At 44.9% G+C, this 22,246-nt stretch overlaps 1 protein-coding gene across 1 annotated transcript; it reads right to left on the bottom strand.

Annotated features, from left to right (window-relative positions):
• Positions 1-726: 726 nt before the first annotated feature.
• KLHL42 (kelch like family member 42) lies at positions 727-22,143 on the bottom strand. The gene is made up of 3 exons (XM_060112299.1): positions 21,144-22,143; positions 10,744-10,937; positions 727-6,211 (listed from the first exon to the last, which is right to left on the bottom strand). The coding sequence occupies exons 1-3, from the start codon at positions 22,013-22,015 to the stop codon at positions 5,760-5,762; spliced, it is 1,518 nt and encodes a 505-aa protein (XP_059968282.1). The 5' UTR covers positions 22,016-22,143; the 3' UTR covers positions 727-5,759.
• Positions 22,144-22,246: the final 103 nt, after the last annotated feature.

The following is a 22,246-nucleotide window of genomic DNA, read 5'->3' as shown; positions in this document are numbered from 1 at the left end:
TATTGGCTGTGTTGGGTCTTTGTTGCTGCATGTGGGCTTCCTGTAGCTGTGGTGAGCGGGGGCTGCTCTTGGTTGTGGTGTGCAGGCTTCTCATTGCGGTGGCTTCTCTTGTTGTGGAGTACAGGCTCTAGGCGGGCGGGCTTCAGTAGTTGCGGCACGCGGGCTCAGTAGTTGTGGCGCACGGGCTTCGTTGCTCCGCGGCATGTGGGATCTTCCCGGACCGAGGCTCGAACCCGTGTTCCCTGCGTTGGCAGGTGGATTCTTAACCGCTGTGCCACCAGGGAAGCCTCTGAACCCCATTTTGCGACATTGACCCCCAATTCCTCTCAGCCTCGCAGACAGTGAGCGCCATAACTAACACAATAGAAAAGGAGTTGTGTGTTTCAGTTTTCCTGGAGTAAGGGGCGCTTACAACAGTGGGAAGTGGTAGAAAACATAGATTGTGGAGGGTCACAGCTGCTAAACGGTGAGATTTAGACTTCATTCTTTTATTCATAATTATAAGGACTCAGAGACCCTCCTCCCCGCTCCCTCTTCTCCCAACACTAGCAGCTCTCGCGAGACGCCCCACGTGACTCCTCCTCCAGCCAAACGCCACCTCTCTAACTGGCTCACGTGTTCGCCTGGCCTTCCAGGCAGTCCGGAGCTCCCACGGCAGGGGCCTGTCTCACGCCTTGTCTGCCTCCTCCCAGCCCTGAGTGCACAGCTCATACTTCAAGGACAACATACACTGATTCAGAACTATTTTATTTGAAGAGATTTTCTTCTGTAGTTCTAAACACAAAGGAATGCTGTTTGAACAAGTGCTTCATAGGCATCATTGTACTGAAATGAATCATGTGATGTGTTTACATTTTAAGCCGCACGTGAAATTGAAGGCTCAATACAACCTTTTTAGCAAAGAATCAGTCATAACAAAACATAACTCTTCATTCTACGGATTATCATTTTGCCTAAAATGACCACTAGATATGAAAACATTGCAGAGACATCTAAAGAGCCCCCATTAAGTATTTTTTTAGAAAAATGACACAAGAATGCAAATGACATTTTCTTTCTCTTTACTAGTAAGAGACTGTGACATCCACTTGACAGAGCACAAGCCAACTCTATCAAGGTCATTTCAGCACCCTTTGCAACTCAAAATTGACCGTCTTTTACATTTAATCTGTCTCCTACAGGAATGGATAAAAATGGTTACGTCAAGTGCAGAAGTCAGCCTGTGTCAACTGGTATTTTGTATCGTGTTCCTAAGTTAACACCAGAAAATGAAAACTAAATACTCTCATGTGAATGAAACATACCCTTTGACAGTTATCACAAAGGCAACAAATCAACTGACTTGCAGTCAGGACCAGTGTCTCAATGTCCATTTCTTTATGAAAACTGTTTATGGAAGTGTGTTAAAGGCATAGGTACAAACGCACACGTGAACAGCTTCCTTTCTCCCAGTACCTGCTTCCCTGGCTTTGCTCCTCCTTTTCATGGGCTCAAGCTGCTGAGCTCTCAGCTCCATAAGCTGTGGAGCCTAGTAAGTATTTTAAATAAAGCAGATCTCATATCATTCTTTTCTGAAAAATGAAGTACAGAGAAGACTACAAAAAGTAGAGAGAAAAGAGCATACTGTGAAAAACAGAAACCATAGGATGTAATGTTCAAATCTAGAGAAAAGCTGGTTCATGATGATTGTTAGTCAACCATAAAGTAGGGGACAGATTGGAACCAGGACTGAAGAGGCAGGAAAGCCAGGGAGCCCCAGTGCACCCAACAAAAGTGGGCATCTTCCAGACGAACAGTCTAGTTACGACCATCACGGCCATCATTTTCACAAGGCTGTAAGCTCTTCAAGGCCGGGGATGGTGGCTTACTTATGTCTGTATCCCCACTTCTTAGCACTTTCTTTCACATGATAGACATTTAATACATATTTCTGGGAACCAGGGAACTGAGCTGAATCAGCTCACTGCTTTCAAAGCCATCTTGGGCGGTGTCTACTCACGTAATTCATTCACTCCTCTGCCTAAGGCAGGGATGACAAATAGATTTCACCTCACTCTGATGGGACTGGTAGTGGATGCCTGGAAGCATTAATGACACAGATTTTAAGACCAGTTCCTACCCGGGAGGAGAGGAGTGCCGCTCATTCACAATGCCTCCTTGAAAGAATGGTGACACAGATGTTCTGTATTCCCACCCCTGGTGCAGGAGAAAGGCATCTAACAACTCACCCATATTCCCTTTCTGTTGCTATGCTGTCTCTCAAGTACTCTGCATTAAGCCACTGCTTATTAAATGCTGGTCGACCAGGAAGGCCAAAGCCTTTCCACTTGATTCACCTGTGCAGCCAAACAGGTAGAGTCATGAATTTACCTGGAAATCTGAAAACACGGCATCCACACTGCTCAGTAATGGTTTTTTGAAAGAGAACAGGCATTTACTTGATTCCTCTCTCTGTAGAGAAAGAGCTTTGTCCACCTCAGTACAACTTTAATTGATATCTAAGGCATTTGGAATTACTTGGGATTTTGGTTCCAAAAAAATGGCAGAGTGAAATTCTCTTTGGTATTCATGCTTCATCTACATCTACTTGCTTCTTACTAGTATCCATAACCTCCTCAGTACTTCACTGTTAAGATTTAACAAATACGGTTGAAATAGTCAACTCCTACACATTCATCAGAAAAACAAAGGGAGAGGCCTCTGAAACTAAGGGTGCAGAAGACAAAGCCAGAAAGAATGACAGGAAGAACCAACAACCTTCCTCCAACAAGTCACACTCAGGACTCATTGTGCCATTCAGACCATTCTCAGTGAAATAGGCCGCTTCTGGCAGGGTGGCCACCACTGGGGTCCTCCCAGTAACTCCCCTCCCCACAGAGAGGTCAGCACCCCTCAGAAGCATCTCTGAAAAGAAGGAGAACATGTATAGAGAAAGAGAGGAAACAAAGGGAGACTTTCAAAGCAACATTGCCTTCATCACAGGTACAGCCTTTAGTATAACATTGGCACCAGTGAGAGAACAAGGCTAAATTAAAATTACCCGCAAAATGCCAACACAGCTGATGTGTACAGCAGGAAGGATCATGTCCCAAATCCACAGATCTGTCCTACTGCACTTTCCACTTTGCCTACGTACCACTGGCAGCCCCAAGGAACAGTCTTCTTAGGAGTCTGCGTATCTTAGAGAGAGCTTAATATGCCAGATGCGTGCAAATGCAAACACACACACACACACACACACAGAGATGCACATACACACACACATCAAACCTGGTTTATAAAAAGAGCTTTGTGGATCAGAGTATGCCTTCACTTGGTCCAAGCATCTAATTGTCAGCATTCGGAAAATGGACCCAAAGAATGTAATGAGGAAGAGAACTGGTTGGCAGGAATAATACTGTATTTTTTACAAAGTGGGTATTTACGAGCTAATCTCCAATTGTTTGTCCAGAATTAATTCAACTGGCTAGAATCTTATGAATATATAAGGTTAAGCCTTAAAGACATTAAGATCTATAGTAACAAAAGCTAATGCTATCTAAAATAAATTAGATTTTTAAATATATGTAATGAAATTCTTGGTCACTGGAAATTCAATTCTATAATGAATATAAATTAATATAACTATTATTAAAGTACCATTTCCAGAAGATTTCAGGTCAGAGTTGTTGGGGTTTTTTTTAAAAGAAAAAAAAGGCTAAGTATTTGAGAACAAATGGATCTGGCTTAGAAACCCTTAAATAGTGTTGAAAGGAGAGTGCTGATAAGATTTGGTGACAAGATGCAAAGATCTGTCTCCAGGTCCGCAATAAAGACACCTCATTTTACCTAACAGAAGTATTCCTGAAAAGTTATGCAACTAGAATTTTTACAAGTAGACCCTAATTTTAAATATACCATAATATATGTAAAGGAGGCCACAGCTGCCTGGAAATCCTGTGGTGACTCCTTGGGTAAAGTGAAGCCTGTCAAGGTTACTACCTCCTCTGTGACAGCTGCATGGTGAATGCATACTAGAGGCGCTCAGCACGTGTGCTGAGTGCATGAATTTGCTGCAACCGTTTTCCTTTTTCTACGGGAGTTTCTTAAAGCGAGGCATGCTGAAACTGGAATGTTAGGACAGAAAGATAGGGTCCAGCTCACAGTTTAAACTTATTCCATCACAGAAAATCAGAGAATCTCAGAAAGTGTTTTTCAATGACAATAAAATTTCTTTACGTGCGTGTATACAGGCATATCTTGTTTCATTGTGCTTCACTTGATTGCACTTCGAAGATAATGCGTTTTTTACAAATGGGAGATCTGTGGCAACCCCACCTTGTCAGGTATAAGGGTTGGCATTTTTTAGCAATAGAGCATTTTTAAAGTAAGGCATGTACCTTGTTTTTCTAGACGTAGTACTATTGCACACTTAACGGACTACAGTATAGTGTAAATATAACCGTTATACATGCTGGGAAACCCAAAAATTCTTGCAACTTGCTTTACTTGCTTTATTGCAGTGGTCTGGAACTGAACTATCTCCGAGATATGCCTGTATATTTTTAAAGAAATGCTGATCTGTAACTGGCAGAAGATTGTATTCATTTGTTAACTGACTTGCTGTAAACAACTGCTTGAGCTGGGTTCCACTTGATTTAACAACCGAGGCAAGCAGAGCACATTACCAGGTTCCAGAAATCCTACCAGATGCCATTCCATCTCTGTAGGGGCTTCTTCCCCTCTCTCCAGCACAAACGTTTCAAAGCTACCCTCACCTTACCCCACAAAAGCAAAGCATGGATTAAAAAGCCGAGATTAAATTAGAAAGGTGCCTGACCGAAATATAAAGTCACTGTTTCAAACTTAAAAAAAAGAAGTCAAATACAGTCAATAAAAGTAACTCTCAAAGGCATTTTTCCCCCTTATTTGGTGCTTCCTTCCCTTCCCACTTAAATTTAAGACTCGATTTTAAAAACATAGAGATCTGTCCTTTTAAAAGAACAGAATGAAACAATATATCCTCTCTTTGAAGAAATACAGAACGCCTAGCAATATGACCTATCTGACCACATAAATCTGCAATCTGCTACATAAATGAAATAAGAGGTTATACCTTCCTATTTACTCAGCATTTGTAACCGGAAAAAAAAGACTGGAAAAATAGCTGAGAATGTTTTTATGCAGGTTTGGGGGAGGACTGGGTGCTGGGTTCCACTGGTGTAAGTTTCCTGGAAAGTCGTGTGCAAATAAAATATACAAACATAGAACCTATTTTAAACACACTGCAATACATGTGGGTGTGACCGGGGGAGAAAGACAGTGTTAATACGTTTGTCAAGTAAATTAATAACCAAAAAAATAATCTCTCACTTAAGGTATCAATGATATTCCAAGTGACCTAAATAAAACTGATTTTAAAATCATCTTTTCCATTCATGCCAATTATTGACTTTGGCCCTTTACCAAGCAGGCACGATGAATCTCCTTTTTGAGGATCAGTTTCAGTCACTGGCCCAAGGGTATCACATTTGTATGAAAACGTTATCATGGATTTGCTCCCATAATTTAAAAATCAATAATTAAAAAAATAATAAAGTTGGTCTCTTTTTTCCACAAGTTTTCAAGTAATTAGTTCAAGTAAGCGTATTTACAGCTTTTGTATAAATGGCCTAAAACCCACATTTTCCCTTTAAAAATCAGTCTCTCTCGAAATTGGACATTGTTTTCTTGTTTTTTGGTCTTGAACCAGGTTTCTTTTAAATGCTAAGTCAATTCGGTCATGTCTCTGCTTTAGTGGGCAGATAAAGTGAGGAGACCAGCAAGTTGTGTCCAAAGGCTGGGAAACGCCTAAAGGCTTCCCAGCTATCCGAAAAGATGTTGTACTTGAGGAAGACTCGGTGTTCCAAGCTGGTGGACAGGGTCACGTCTCTGCTCATGATGTAGATGCCGTCATTGTGAAGCGCGCACGTCAAGTTGAGGCCCGACTTGGACGTGTTCTCCTTGAGGTAGAGCCACTGGCGGGTGACAGTGTTGTAGGACTGCACGGTGAGCATGTCCTCGCTCTGGCTGCCCCTCCGGGTGGGCCCCAGCTCGTGGAGACAGCCCCCCACGATGTAGATGGTCTCCTCCACGGACACCATCTGCTGCTTGCGGATGTGGACGTCGCACGTTTCAAAGAGCGTCCAGGTGTCAGCGGAGGGGCAGTACTGCAAGATGTTCAGGTTCCGGTCTGAAAGGCAGGAAGAAGCCGCATGATGACACAGCGACCGGGAGCAAGGCCGGCTGCCTGGGCTGGACATACACACCTACCTCCACCTGAGTGACTGGCTACCACAGAGGCAAAACTATTTCAGGAGAGCCGAGGTTGGGGAAATAGTTTTCGAAATGGCTGGGAGGAGATCCGTGCAGAATCATCCCCACTGGCCTGCCGTTCAGGTATGTCCCCTGTCTGGGAGGCTGTCAGAGTCGGTCAGGCCAGGCCAGGGGGATGAGCCGCTGGGACGGAGCATCCCCTCCTCCCTGGGACCCTTGCACCCTTAAGAACCACCAGGCCAGCGTACAAAGAATCCGAGCCTCAGAATCCTCATCAGTATCTACAGAATGACTCACTGCTTAACGCAGACGACAGGCAGAGCCCCAAGAGGATCTATCCTTGACGACAGATTCTACAAAACAAGCCAAGCGAGCCGAGCAGGATCTCTGGAGCTGTCTAAAAGGAAAGGGCGCAGAGCTGCAAGTCAGGAGAGATGCAAGAAAATCTCACCTCTGACCTTCAAGCCACAGAATCACTGGCAATTCTGTTTCCCAACTGTAACACCAGAGACACACTGGCAAAGGCCGTTCCCCCTTCCCCACCCCGTTTCACAAGAGATGGTTAATTATTGTGTGGATAAAATCGGATGGTAGATGAAAGACTACCCCTGATGATTTTTGAATAGCTTTTTCAAGGAAAAATATTGCCTACTCTCTTTTTGAAAAATGCTTGTGAAATTTAAAATATCTAGCTTCATTTTTCTTTTTTTTATTGTTCCTTTTGGTTTTTTTCTCCTTTTCTCCTCAAGGAAAGAATAAATGGAATATTTTAGACTGAGAAAAAAAAATTAAAAATGCTCTGAATTGGGTCTTCCCTGGTGGCACAGTGGTTGAGAGTCCACCTGCCGATGCAGGGGACACGGGTTCGTGCCCCGGTCCGGGAAGATCCCACATGCCGCGGAGCGGCTAGGCCCGTGAGCCATGGCCGCTGGGCCTGCGCGTCCGGAGCCTGTGCTCCGCAACGGGAGAGGCCACAACAGTGACAGGCCCGCGTGCCGCAAAAAAAAAAAAAAAAGAAAAGAAAATGCTCTGAATTAGCCAAAATAATGAACTTTCTGTTTGTTGTTGTTTTTTAAACAACAAAATCAGTGTAAGAGACAGCCCAGCTTGGGAACTGATGTCCAACTAAAGCGCACAGCCTTTGGATGGCTGCAGAAGCTGGGAGGAGTACTTCCTCCTGAGACAGAAGGATCCACCCACAGTGGGCAGTAATTAGAGCTCCACTGTGCTCTCTGCTACCAAGTCAAGTGTCTCCTAAGAGGGCACAGAGGGAAGGGAAAGGAGCCCAGATCCTGTGTGTGCAGCCGTCCGGAGCCTGCAGAGATGTCAAAACTGTTACAGCTTCTGTTTTCCACCAAGACTATGACCTCCCGCTCTTTCTTTCCTTTGTAGCAATTGTGACACAGCTCATCCTAGGAGTCAGCCCTAGGGAGTTTGGTTACTAATCTATCCAACTAGTGCTCCTTAGTAACCTGGCTCCCCACCCCACGAATAAAGGACTTATTCTAGCAAAGCTTCAATGTATTTATTTCTCAGGTCCAGGTCTGAAGGTCCTTCCAGGTCTTCTGTAAATGTTTTCTCTCCTCACCCAACGAGGGCTCAGACCATGATGAGGTCGTTTGAGTTGGCGGAAAGATCTTTCTGCTTTTACATCTAGAGTCGATTCTGACATTTAACAAATCATCTTTCTTCCCTTTAGTGGTTACTACTACTTTCTATCGAATTTCATTTCTTCAGTGCCAGCCAAAGAATTAAAATAATCAAACAGCTATCATAAAAATCACAAACTATTCCTTACTAAATTTTAAAAGTCTCACCTAATGTAAGAAGTCGGCAGGCTACGAAGCCAACTTTAAGTCCTGAATTTTTTTTTTCATGACAATTATGACTTCTTGTTTTAAAGACAAGGAACTATTAGGAAGTGCTGGGCAGAGCCCAAGCAGAGGAGGAGGGGGGGTTCAGAGGACGAGGAACTGCCCTGCCCTCCCATCGTAGAAAACTCGTTTTCGGTCCTTACACAAACAGTCATCCATCCGCATCACCTAACCATCCCATCGTGGGGATTTGGCTCGGGGAAGCCGGGACAGGAATCACAGTGGGTGGCCCAAGTGAAGAAGGCACATTAGTAGTGGCTTGTGAAACTGGAAAACACACAAGCAAGGGTTTTCCAGGTCAAATCTAAAGAACGTTTGCTCAGCCAGGGTCATGGAAAAACTAGGAAATCTACCAGCTGCATAGTCTTCAGGTTACAGGGCTGCCTGTCAGTGCTTCCCAGCTCCTGGTTAGAAGAGAAGCCAAGGGATATTGTGTGCATTGGGTCAGCCCACAGGGCGCATTCTGTGTCACAAAATCTAGGGAGGAGTCAGAATTCTTAGAAATGTGCAAAAGTAAATAACTGTATTTACTTTCCTAGGAGAGAAGACACACAGATACACATAGAGGTACATATGCATGCACAGGAATTCTCCCGGGTCTATGGTTTAGTTAAGTCTATAAAGTTGACCACTGTAACCTGAACACCAACGTTGAAGATGAAAGAAATGACTGCTAGGTCTCATTTTCTTTCAATTACCCGTAAAGGAAAAGCTGGCAATTATCTTATCATCAGTGGAGAGTCACTAGGGACAAGTAATGAAAACTTGGAGTGAAAAAGAAAAAACCTCACCGTTCTCCTCCTCCCATGTCACCACTGCCTTTTCTTAAATGCATAAATAAACATACCACCTGTAGAAAGCTGAATGGTGACTCCTTGAAACATATGTTCATCTTCTAACCCCCAGAACCTTTGAATGTGACGTTTTTCGGAAAAAGCGTCTTTGCAGATGTAATTTAGTTAAGAATCTCAAGACGAGGTCATCCTGGATTACCCAGCTGGGCTCTAAATCCAATGAGATGCATGTCTTTATAAGAGACAGAAGAGGAAGACAAGGATACACACAGAGGAGACAGAGACAGGGATTGGAATCACGCAGCCTCTAGCCAAGGAACACCTGGCGCCACCAGAGCCGGGAAGAGGCAAGGAAGGTTTCTGCCCTAGAGCCTTCGGGGGGAGCATGATCCTCCTGGCACCCTGACTTCAGACTCCTGGTCTCCAGAACCGTGAGAGGATACATTTCTGTTGCTTTAGGCCACCAAGTTTGTGGTCATTTGTTAAGTAAGTCAGCCACAGGAAACTAAAACACCGCCTACCACCCTCCCCACCAATCAACTGTTTAGAGGTACTCTAAGAAGTGTTCATCAAAATCTTTTGCTGTCACCAAAAAAAAAAAAAAAAAAAAAGTAAATCAGATGCTCATAAAATACCTTACATTTATCTTCTTCCTCAAACATATATCCCCAAAACAAGACACATCTGGTTATGTTGAAAAGAATTTTTGGCACCTACTTCATATTATTATTACGTGGATTTCTGTTCTTTGCAAAGTTATAAATGGTCACATGCAGCTTCCTGGGGCCATCAGCAGCACGCCTGTTATCAGCCAGGGCTGGAGAGCTCTGTCCTGCCCATATCACACCATACAGAGGTGATAGGTTATTTCACTATGTCAAATATAATGGTAACTCTACTACTTCAATGTGGCTAAGAGTCCAGTTATGCCTTTTCTAAAAGTTCTGGGCATTATACAGTCAGACAGACCAAAAGAAGAAATAAACTGTCTTGGCCATGAGATAACTTGGAAACAACTGCTTTAAGGGAAGGAAAGAGATAACAGGAAAGACACACCTCTTCCTGGTAGTCCACCATTGCCTTTCTTACGGTTAATAATAGAAAACCAAGTAACAGAAAACCAAGCTGTGAGATGCTTCCTACCAAGACCAGCAGTATAACGCCTCTGGAGAAACTTTTTATTTCCACATCATTAACTATAAAATGCCCACCCACAAAAGTGAAAAACACATATGTACGGTTTAATAAACAGCACAACCCCTTCCCATCACTGGTCAGGAAAGAATTCTCTTCATGTACTTGCTCCTTCTATGATATGGGAACAACCACCCGGAGCTGAATTTCTGGAATCTGTATCTGATATGCTTGTGCCCAAACACAAGGGAGAAAGTGAAAACAAAGATCTGCAAGAATGCTGTGGCACTAAATTCCATAGTGTTGGACGGGGCGGATTCAGTGTGCGTTTGGGAGAAGGATGGGAGTTACCCAGCCAAGTCACAGGATGGCGGACCACAAGGTGGGCTTTCCAAAGCAGGAAGAAAATACATTTTGTTCACAGCTCCCCCTCCCCCTTTCAATTTTCACGCTCACACAAAGGCATCAAAGGCCCCTCCTGTCCAAACTGCCCCTGTCATACAGGATGCTCTTTTTTCCAGATACGTAAATATATACTATGTAATACATAAAATCACACTAGAGGGTTTCCTCCAGCCCCTGCTGCCCTCTCCCAGGGTGCCAAAGCTCACGTGTAGGAGGACCACCTACTAGGCCCCTTTACTTACCTCTCGTCGTATATCCTCCAATGACGTAAATCTTCCCCTTACACTCACACGCAGAAAACTCAGCCAGAGGGTTTGGTAAGGGTGCCACGAAATTCCAGGCATCCTGCTCAGGGCTGTAACATTCAACGTTAGAAACGGCCTGCCCACCAATGGCATAGAGTTTTGAATTAACAGCCACGAGTTTGAAGTTAGACCTGAAAGAGAGACACAAAGGCCCACAAAGTCAGTTCTTTTGATCATTCAGAAGACTGGGACTTCCCTGGTGGTCCAGTGGTAAAGAATCCACCTTACAACGCGGGGGACGCAGGTTCGATCCCTGGTCAGGGAACTAAGATCCCACAGGCCTCGGGGCAACTAAGCCCGTGCGCCACAACTACGGAGTTCACACACCTCAACGAGAGAGCCCGCATGCCACGAACTACAGAGCCCACGTGCCCTGGAACCCGCGCGCCACAACTAGAGAGAGAAAACCCACACGCCACAACTAGAGAGAAGCCCACGCACCACAACAAAGAGTCCGCGTGCCGCAACTAAGACCCGACGCAGCCAAAAAACGTAAATTAAATAAATAAATAAATGATAATTTAAAAAAAAGAAGAAGTAAGACAAAAGGGACTTTCCCGGTCCAGTGGTTAAGACTCCATACTTCCAATGGAGTGGGCACGAGTTTGATCCCTGATTGGGGAACTAAGATCCCGCAAGCTGCACGGCGCAGCCAAAAATAAAATGTACAGCTTTTGAAAGCAAAAAATTAAGACAAAATACACAAGAAAAAAGAAGTAAGACAATGGCATGATCTGCTAAAGCAGGGTGAGGAATCTGTTGGATATTTGAAGGAAATGAGCTCTCCAATTTGGGTGCTATTCCGCCTGGGGACAAAGGAATGACTGAACGGCATCTCAAATTTCACTCTTGTCCCCAAGAATCTACAAGTTTGGTGCATTCTCCAAACTTTAGCTATTGAAGATAAGCAATTTTCAATATAACAAGGACTAATCTTGCTTTGCTTAAACCAAGAACCACTTTGTATATGCTAAACTCAATACCTCTATACTTCAATAAAAACAAATTTAAAAATATAATTCAGTAAAAAATAGAAAAAACCCACAACATTGTAAATCAACTATACTTCAATAATAAATAAATAATAAATAAAATAAACTCAATCCCTCTTTCAAGAGTGGGAGCAAGTACCCACCCCATTCCCTTGCCTCTCTCTATTCCCAGTGGGTAGGCTCCATCCTAGGTACACACCAGTGCTGCCTACACAGACAAGCACATGCAAAGGTTGTTTGCTACAGGGTGGTCCAGACACCCCTTTACCATGAGTTCACCTAAGCAGATCACTCACCCACCCTCCTCGATATGAGGGCAGCTTCTATATTGCTTCACAACATATAAGGTAGGGGGAGGTAAGCACTGAACTAATTAAAACTATTTTGAGGGCTTCCCTGGTGGCGCAGTGGTTGAGAGTCCGCCTGCCGATGCAAGGGACACGGGTTCGTGCCCCGGTCCGGGAAGATCCCACATGCCGCAGAGCGGCTGGGCCCGTGAGCTATGGCCACTGAGCCTGCGCGTCCGGAGCCTGTGCTCCACAACGGGAGAGGCCACAACGGTGAGAGGCCCGCGTATCGGAAAAAAAAAAAAAAAAAAAAAACTCTTTTGATCTGGCATTCTTAGGGTATTCACACATGTTAACTCAACAAATATCTCTATCAACAAATGATCACCTATAACAAGAGTAAATAATTTTAAAAAGAGAAACGCATTGGTTTTAAGGGCCATATTCAGTAATACAATTAACTCTGCTTATTGGCTTCGGATACTAAATAAAAGCCTCATGACCTTTGAATTGAAAAGAAAAACATTAATTTCTTTCAATGTAGTACATAAAGATTAATGGACTCTTTGAAGGCCAGGAAGGATATAAGCATTTGGAAGTGCTGGGTCAGCCGACTGTGATACGTGCAACCATCTCAAGTTTACAGTAATACGAGCAGCAGCACAAAGCAGGAGACCTGCTTCCAGACCCGCTCTGCTGATAACCAGCTATCTGACCTTTGTCTCTAGCGTGGGGGCCATGCCCATCACAGGGTGGTCGAGACAATTACACCACACAGCTTATCAGAAAGTACTACCCAGAGAAAAGATACCATCACTAAAATTTCTCAGTTTTCTAGTGTTTGAAATAAAGAAGGTAGAGCCGGTGCATTTAGAGGCCTCATCTAACGCCAACACAATGAGTTCTTCAAAAGTAACAACATCCTAAGGAAGAATGGGGGGTAGCGGCTCCAAATGGAAAAAGCATGTAAGAGGGTAGATGAAAAAGCAGCAGTGAACAGGCAGCCATGCCTGATCTCCTGACAGGTGTTTAATAAACAATGGTGCATTATGATCTAGAACATATGTGAGTAATCGTCACCTACTAAAAAGTTAAGATTCTTTTCAAAAGTCCCTGTAATGTTTACATTACATTAAAAAGGAGTTTTAGCTTAGTTTTGGTTTTCAAATCAGAGAGTAAATAGGGTATTCTTCATCAAGAACCTCATACTGTCCACTGAACTCAGCCAGTCACTCCGTTTTTCACGCCAATAGACTTCACCGGGGTGGCAGTTACTGGGGGGTCCTTGGTTCATGTTGCTTACCTTTCCTGCTGCCAATGGTCCTTAAAATTGACCATGATGCCCTCTCTGTGTGTGCAAATCTGGGGATCTGAAGGAAATAAAGCTTAAAATTTGACCAACCCACAACCTGTGTTTGCTTCCTAAAGGTACACAGATAGTAAATTTTGTAAGATCAAAACAGTTCTTGATATTCCTCCAGCATAATCATTTGTCCTAAGCAATATGTAAGGGGCTTCTTTCTGAGGCTGAACGCATAGGCAGTTGAGAGTAAACAACTCAGTCTCTCCAGACCCCAACATGCTCAAATTCACTTGAAAAGAGAAACACTTTTCCAATGTTGAACTTGTTTTATGATGCAATTCCCTCCCCAACACAGGCCACTTGATGAAGAGGCACACTGCCAAGGATTATGAACCCGGGCTCGTACAGGGACGTCTCAGCTCCCCCACTCAACAGCTCTGTGAGCTGGAACAAGTCACTAAATCTCAGTTGATCTGAGTCTCAGTAGGGAAAAGAAATGTACGTTGTAAGAGTTGAAAAGGGTAACTTGCAGAAAGAGGTCACCGGAGGGAATGCTGGCCTGCATGTCACTGCCTACGTTTCTTAACCTCAGGAGGATGGGTTTCTCGCTTGCCAACTGCAATAGTCACTGGCTGTAATGGACAAAGTGCTGGGCTTCTGTACAAAGTGCTCTCGCTTCCATAAATTCTTGCCTTTGCCCATTTTCTGAAAATAACTTTTCTACTCTTCACATTCTGAAGGGTAAAGCTATGAATCCAAGCTATCACTTATTTTTAAAAAGTATCACCTCTACAGTGCTTTCGGTTTTTTTTTTTATAAATTTATTTATTTATTTTTGGCTGCGTTGGGTCTTCGTTACTACACGCGGGCTTTCTCTAGTTGCGGTGAGCGGGGGCTACTCTTCTCATTGCAGTGGCTCCTCTTGCTGTGGAGCACGGCGTGCGGGCTTCAGTAGTTGTGGCACACAGGCTCAGTAGTTGTGGCGCACGGGCTTAGTTGCTCCACGGCATGTGGGATCTTCCCGGACCAGGGCTCGAACCATGTCCCTGCATTGGCAGGCGAATTCTTAACCATTGCGCCACCAGGGAAGTCCCTACAGTGTTTTCTTAATATTGATCCCTGACATACTCCATTCAGGAGGCGAAAAGAATTTTAAATCAAATAACGATTTGTTGTAGCTACATACTTGACTTACAGTAAATAGAAATGAAAGTGAGAAGACTGAGATGACGATCTAATTTCTACTTCACTTAGAAGAAATAAAAAGCTTTTGAAATCCTTAAAAGCTGAGTAACACGAACCAAGCCAACCACCAGCACACAGGTATCAAAGACTAACAAGAGCTATTATAACCATCGGAAGGGCAGGACGATTCGGGGTCTGAGTGGCTTAGAGTGCGGGCCCTGTGATATGTGCAAGTTAATGAAACTCACTGAGCCTCAGTTTCCCCTTTGGGAAAATGTGGCCAATAATAATGCCTATCTCAGAGAGCAGGACATAGGGAGGACATCTAAAGGAGTGACCATGACATGCAGCCCTGAGTGAGAGCTCAATAAATGTAAACCGGGGCTTCCCTGGTGGCGCAGTGGTTGAGAGTCCACCTGCCGATGCAGGGGACACGGGTTCGTGCCCCGGGCCGGGAAGATCCCACATGCCGCGGAGCGGCTGGGCCTGTGAGCCATGGCCGCTGAGCCTGCGCGTCCGGAGCCTGTGCTCCGCAACGGGAGAGGCCACAACAGTGAGAGGCCCGCGTACCGCAAAAATAAATAAATAAATAAATAAATAAATGTAAACCACTGTTAGGATTTGTTGCTTAGAAAAGTTGTTACCATTAGGGTAAAACTCAGAATAAAAGGCAAGCTCCTGGGCTTCCCTGGTGGCGCAGTGGTTGAGAGTCCGCCTGCCGATGCGGGGGACACGGGTTCATGCCCCGGTCCGGGAGGATCCCACATGCCACGGAGCGGCTGGGCCCGTGAGCCACAACTACTGAGCCTGCGCGTCCGGAGCCTGTGCTCCGCAGCGGGAGAGGCCACGACAGTGAGAGGCCCGCGTACCAAAAAAAAAAAAAAAAAGTCATGGTTGCTCCCTACTACCTACCACCTCTGAGCAAACCTAATGCACAAAGCAGTTTAAAGTGCTGGCCAAAATTATACTGGGGGGAGGTGAACAGACATAGAGTTTACTTCATACTATCCTTGTGCTCCACTGCACTTCACCACAGAGGACAAAATCTCTTGAAGGTTTCATGACTCTAGAAATGCTCTAAAATACTAAACTCTGGCTCAGAGGAAAGGGGACAGTCAAAGCTGACAACTGTAATTCCTTCTCTGCCAGGAGACTTGTTAGGTTTCTCTCCCAACGTTGCCGTGTTCACACAGAAAACAGGATGGCACAACCCAACTCCGATTTCAGAGCAAGGGTGCAAGTCAACAGAAGATACTAGAGATAACTCTAGAAATAGAGAAATTAATGAACTGATGGCTGCAACAGTGCCAGTTCCTGCAAGTTATTGCTAATTAAAGTGAGGAAGGGAAGCAAGCAATTCTGGGGGCACAGAAGCCTTTACACGTAAAAAATTAGGTCCTGACAACTCCTGAGATCAAATTCACGTTCAGACCACCGGGCAGTGCTGTGTACTTGGACTTCAGAGCAGCCTCTCCAACAGTGCTCTGTACTCACACTGCTGTTTTCAAGTAGTGAGCAAAGCACTCAACGTTTCTTTGTGTTTTTGGTTTGTTTTTGTTTTTGCACCATTTTCTCCAGGGTGCAAAGGGCTTTATAAAATCTCCCAGTCCCAGGGTTCCCGCCTATCTCTTGTTATTTAAGATTCTGGGATCACTGCACTGTTCAGTCCCTGGGGAAAGCGGGCTGCTCTGCCTTTGACCTCTTTGTCAACCATCCGAATACATCGCAAAGGCAGTGAATCGAGGTAGATGTGAAATGCTGTGTAACCAGAGGCCTAAAGGTGCCCTTTGTACTCAAGGTTCTAAGTTTCCTCCAGTGTTTTCAGAACCTGTGTTGAACGCATTATCCAGGGATAATCCCACTCTAGGTTTCATTTTTATTTGTCTCATCATCCAAAGTCAACTATAAACTCCTTCTGGGCAGGAGCCATATCATCTTTGTTGTTTATTCAATAGTGACTAGAATAATGCTGGCACAGAGGCTGAGGTGAGGCTGAGGCACACACAATGAAATTCTGAAAAGCAATGCAGTAGCATGAAATATCTGTGCTCCACTTCTTGGAAGAAAATCATTTTTAAAAGGAAAAGTTAAAGGTCTGCATGAAGATGGTCACTGTCAGTCATTAAGCCGAAACTTATAAACTCTCTAAACAATATCTAGTCAACGGATATTTACATTTCGGTTACTCTACTTTTTTTTTTTTTTTTTTTTTTTGCGGTACGCGGGCCTCTCACTGCTGTGGCCTCTCCCGTTGCGGAGCACAGGCTCCGGACGCGCAGGCCCAGCGGCCATGGCTCACGGACCCAGCCGCTCCGCGGCATGCGGGATCCTCCCAGACCGGGGCACGAACCCGTGTCCCCTGCATCGGCAGGCGGACTCCCAACCACTGCGCCACCAGGGAAGCCCCGGTTACTCTACTTTTTACACACCTTGAGCAATTTACTTTCTGTGCCTCAGTCTCTGCCTCTGTAAAATGGGAACATCCCTAATATAATCCTTGTGAAGAATAAGTGAGAGGATACATGCAAAGCTGTAGGAACAGTACCTAGTACAGAGTAAATGCTTAATTAAATGTTACTATTATTTTTCAGCTATTCTAAATAACTATAATGACCGTTACAAGCTAAAAATATTCACTGTAATGTTACATTTTAAAAGAACAAATATATATATATATATATATATACATGTTCACTTTTATTACAATAATGTAAAATATATTCCATGATTCAAAAAAGCCAAGCATTTTTAAGCATCCATTATTTATTGGACACCATGTTAGCAGTATGAATATACATAAGCATTGAATAAGCAATAGGCCCCAACTGGAAGGGAGAGAAACAAACATAAACAGAAGATTTCAATTCAAGGTGAGGAGTGTGCTAGAAAAGCATGAAGTTTGATCATTTAGCCCAACTGAGGGTTCAGGAAGGGACTCCTGGTTGAGACCATGTCAGATCTGAGTCAAAGTATGAAGGAGATAAAGAAGGGTACAAATTCCGATATGGAACCCAATTTAAAAAAATATAATGAAAAAAAAGTGTAGGGAAAAAAAGAACAATAATAACTAGAAAACACCTAAGAATAATTCTAACAAAAAATACACAGACCATGCAAAGGTAATAAAAGAAACCTTTTCTGATGGACCAAAAGACCCAAATAAATACATTGAAAAACAAGCCATTTTTCCAGCTACAAAGTATCAGAAATCTGTGAATCCTCCTCCAGATTAACCTATGATACAATGTAATTCCAGTCAAAATTCCACCAGGACTTGACAAGGTGATTCTAAAGTATATCTGAAGGAGAAAATGTATGAAGAATAACCAAGAGAATTAAAATAAAACAAAACAGAACAAATGGGTGTCTGTTCTACCAGACAAGATTCCCAAGCTACAAAAATTTTAAAATGTGTCATTGGTAGAGGAATGGCCAATCTACCAATTTGAAAACAGGAAAATTAGCATAGGATAATTGATTTAGCAAATCACACTGAAGAATTAAGGCTATTGGGACATTCAGAGAACATGTTATAACCTTATAGTATGCCTTATATGAAAATAAATCCCAAGCAGATTCAGATGTCAAGGTAAAGTGGCAAAACTATAAAAGTAATAGAGCACGAGATAGATGAATATTCAGTCTTGGCTTGTAGAAGCCTTTCATATGCAACATAAAAAGCTCATAGGACCCACGTGACCAATCTGACTACAAAATATTTAAAATCTCTTCCTATTAGAATACGCTATAAACCTGAAGTCCAAAACTGGAGGCTCACAAGGCCAGTTGTGGCCTACACTTTGTTTTGTCTACAAGGTTTGTGTTGTCGTTGACTTGCTTGCTTTTTAAATGGAGTAAGTTGCCAACATTTAAAAATCAGGATATCTGGATGTCTGGCAACACCATTCCTCACGCCTTTGCGGCAGTAACCAGCTGTGGCCAAGAGGTGGAGCCCTCTTGCGGTGGGTCAGTAGCTCCCTGGTTCATCATAACTCTCACCCACCCCTCTACTCACTGACTTCACCTGCCTGGTCAACTTAAGGCATTTCCCTTTTGAGCCTTCTGATAAAGTAAAGGCAGGGGAAAAACATGTGCAACATTACCTAAGAGACGAGTGACTAATATCTATATACATGAAGAGAACTTCTAAAATGAATACGAAAAAGATAAGCCAATTTTTAAAAAAACGGCAAAGGCCATTTATAAAAGATATACAAATGGCCAATAAACATATGAAACAATCTCTTCCAAGCAGAGACATTCACACCAGTGTTTTTGCCTACTAGATTGGTAAAAATTTAAAAATGATGATAATGTCTTATCTTAGCAAGAGTATAGGGAACTGGCAAGCTCAAACGCTGTTGACAGGAGAGGGAACTAGAACAATCCTTTGATGGGCGATTTGGCAGAAGCTACCAAAATTTTAAATGCATGTACCCTCTGCCCCACCTATCCAGGGATTGTAGGCATTTGCCATATAGAACTAACTCACATATGCCTACTAAGCTAGGCACACGTATACCAAGATGTTCAACACAGCATTGTTTATTAATGGCAAATGGAAACGACCTAAATGGTCACGAATAAGGGAAGAACTAATTACAGTACTGTGCATCCATAGGCTGGAACACTGCACAGCCGTTAACAAGAGTGAGGGGGATCTACATTTGCTGATATAGAAAAAACTCTCAGAGTGGAAATATCAAGGGCCATAATAATCAGCATAAGCTCATCAATTTTAGAGTAAAAATATGTATAAGATGCACAGACACCCCAACATGTATATACATACATGTATACATTTTTCCCTGTTAACCACTATCACCATATATATAAATATACCTTTATAATGTATAAATATAAATGTTTGTATACTTATATAACTATGTCTACAGATAGACATATTTTTTTACTCCATGGTTTTTCATGTCATTTACAATTTTTCTAAGCATGTATTCATGCATTACTCAAATACTTTTTTTTCCCCCTAAAGAGGACAGTAAGGGCATTCCTGGGGGCGGGGGGAAAGGACTACCAAGGATTTGTGGAGAAAAGAGAATCCCATGAGGTGCCGTGTTAGAGTTGTGGAGCTAGGGGTGGCGTGTTGAGCACCAAATGTACAGCAGGAGACACATGTGTAGAGGTGACAACCTTCTCGGCCTTGTACCCCTAATCTGAGCACCACCCATCACCACTGCATGTTCCTTTGTTGCTTCAACTAAAGCTCTTAGAATCTGTTTAAAAATAACACTCTGATATCAAATTTTGAATACATCATCCCAATGGTGTAAATAATGCACTAAAGAAGGGCTGGAAGAAAATAAGCCAACCTGTAGATGGTTATCACCTCCAGAACAGAGGGAGTGGGAGTGAGAGTCTTTCTGCTTCTTCATTCTTTGACATTTTCCCAGTTTTCTAGAATAACTATGTATTTTTTATCATCCGAAAAAAACACCTTCCAAATTGAATTTTATATTATAGTAGAAATAACGCCAGTGGACCCTCCCCGACTTAGGCTGGGGGGGGAACCCTGAGTCAAGTAAATATGTGTAATGACCTTCCCATTCCCGTTAAGAGTTTTTGGGGGGTTTTTTTGCCTCGCTGTGAGTCCCCCAACTCCTCGTTCCACACTTCAGAGCAGGAACCATGGTAGGGCTTGAGATGGGTACAGGTGGACAAGAAGAAAAGGTATTCCTGTCCTTTTTTCGGTTACACTGATTCTTCTTCCCACTTCTGAATGGCTCTGGGCCATCTTGGGCCCTACCATCTTTTTTTCCCCTACCACTTCTTCCCATAATGCTCTTTGCTCTTGTTTTCCAAATACTTTTCCTGGTTCTGTTCTCTCCTCCTCCCCCCAATCTCCTCCTTTTCTCTGCCTTTCTTCAAGTCACCCAAGTGCATGGTGGGAGGGATTTGCAGGATGGGAAGGGAGAAGGCTGGCATGGATGGTAATGTTCTAATTCTGCAGGTGACCAATGTCAGGCTCAAGTCTTGGGTCCATAATGAAGACTGTCTGGGAAGAAAAGTGATATGCAAGAGAGAGGACAAAAAGTAAGAAAGGGAATCCTGTATAGCTAATATTAACACAAGTCCAATGATTATTTTCCGATCATAGACTGGTGCCTCAGTACGGAAAGCTTCAAAGTCATTAACAACAAGATCCTCCAAAGTCAGTGTACTACCCGTGTGTCATTATAATCAGGATTAGTTCCTAAAAAACAAAAAAAGGTAAAAATACAAGCAAAATTAAAGAGAGCTTTCTTTGAAAGTATCCTTCTAGGAAACCAAAGACATCTTTTTTTTTCCACTGAGACGCCAAAAAAAAAGGTAATTTGTCTAATGGCGCAATACCTGCAAGGAAACTACTCAGCTAGTTGACCTCACTAGGGCCTCTGCTTCCTAGCAAGTTCTTAGTTCATCGGGAACTTTGCCAGAGTCAAGGCCAGCAACACTCCCGAGGATGTCATTCCCACCTCAGCACAACCTCCTGTGACTGCCCAGTAAACACGCGGGAACGGACTCCCGAACAGGTGGATGCATGGGAAAGCAGCAGAGCGGCTGGGTGCTTACCTCTTCTGGTTCATGGAGGCCACCTGGAGCCACTCGTTGGTGCTGGGGTTATAGGAATGCGCCGCGGAGATCTCCTGGCTGGTGATCCTGTAGCCGCCCACGATGAAGAGGTAGTTGTCCAGGATGGCGGACCCGTACCCCCTGACATTCACCAGGTCGGGAGGAAGGTTGTTGGCCAGCGGGAACCAGCGCTCAGTCATCTCCTCGTACCTGAGCATGGACGGGGGCTCCCCTTGGTAGGGGTGAGGGGCCAGGGGTCCCCCCAGGAAATCCCCCAGCGCCACGAGGACAGGAGTCCCGGTCATCCGGGCCTCTCTCAGCCTCTGCTTCAGGCTGACATCCCCGGGGGCTTGAGGAGACGAGCCCAGGAGGTGGAACTGGGGCTTGCACAGCACCTCGTGGAAGTGGAAGGCCATGAAGCGCAGGCAGGCCTCCTGCAGGTCGGGCAGCCCGTACACCTGCGCCAGGCGGTACAGCTCCAGGCAGTTGGTGAGCCGCACCTGGGACAGCAGCAGCTGCAGCAGGGACGTGACCTGCAGGAACGAGGCGGCCTCCACCAGCTCGGACAGTAGGCTCACCTCGTCCATGTCCTCCTCCTCCTCCCCGACACCGCCCGGCTCCCCGCGCCGGCCCAGGAGCCAGCCTTCGCGGGCGCCGCCGGCGTTGATAAAGTCCAGCACCAGGCGCAGGCCCGGGGCGCTGAGGCCGCGCAGCTGCTGCACCTCGGGGCCGCCGGCCTCCGGGCTCCGGGCCTCGCGCATGCCGGAGCGGTAGAGGGCGCGGAAGTAGTCGCTCTGCTCGATGAGCTTCCTCTTGCTCACCGGGTAGCAGCGGTCCTCCAGGCGGATCTGCACCATCTCCTCGGCCGACATGGCCGGGGGCCCGGGGGCGGCCGGGGCTCCCGCCAGCTCTGAGCGCCCGCCTCCCGCCCCCGTGCGCTCGCCGGGTTCCGGGGCGGCCGCCGAGCGCGGGCACCGGGAGGAGGCGGCGGAGGCGGAGGCGGAGGCGGCGGAGGTGGAGGCGGAGGCGGCGGCGGCGCAGGGCCGCCCGCGCCCGCCCGCGCCCGCCCAGCCTCTCCGGGCCAAGGCGGCCCCTCCTCCCGG

The sequence above is a fragment of the Mesoplodon densirostris genome, chromosome 11 (genome assembly GCF_025265405.1).
Source record: "Mesoplodon densirostris isolate mMesDen1 chromosome 11, mMesDen1 primary haplotype, whole genome shotgun sequence".
NCBI classification, from domain to species: domain Eukaryota; kingdom Metazoa; phylum Chordata; class Mammalia; order Artiodactyla; family Ziphiidae; genus Mesoplodon; species Mesoplodon densirostris.
The sequence above is the reverse complement of the archived record's forward strand: the minus strand, read 5'-3'. Positions and strand labels throughout refer to the sequence as shown.

Excerpts from the sequence above, each read along its gene's own strand:
- KLHL42 (XM_060112299.1), bottom strand. The coding sequence starts at position 22,015 with ATGTCGGCCGAGGAGATGGTGCAGATCCGCCTGGAGGACCGCTGCTAC. Across the intron at positions 10,938-21,143 it reads GCCTCCATGAACCAGAAGAG|GTCTAACTTCAAACTCGTGG; the intron begins GTAAGCACCCAG and ends TCTCTCTTTCAG. Across the intron at positions 6,212-10,743 it reads TGGAGGATATACGACGAGAG|ACCGGAACCTGAACATCTTG; the intron begins GTAAGTAAAGGG and ends CCTGCCTTTCAG.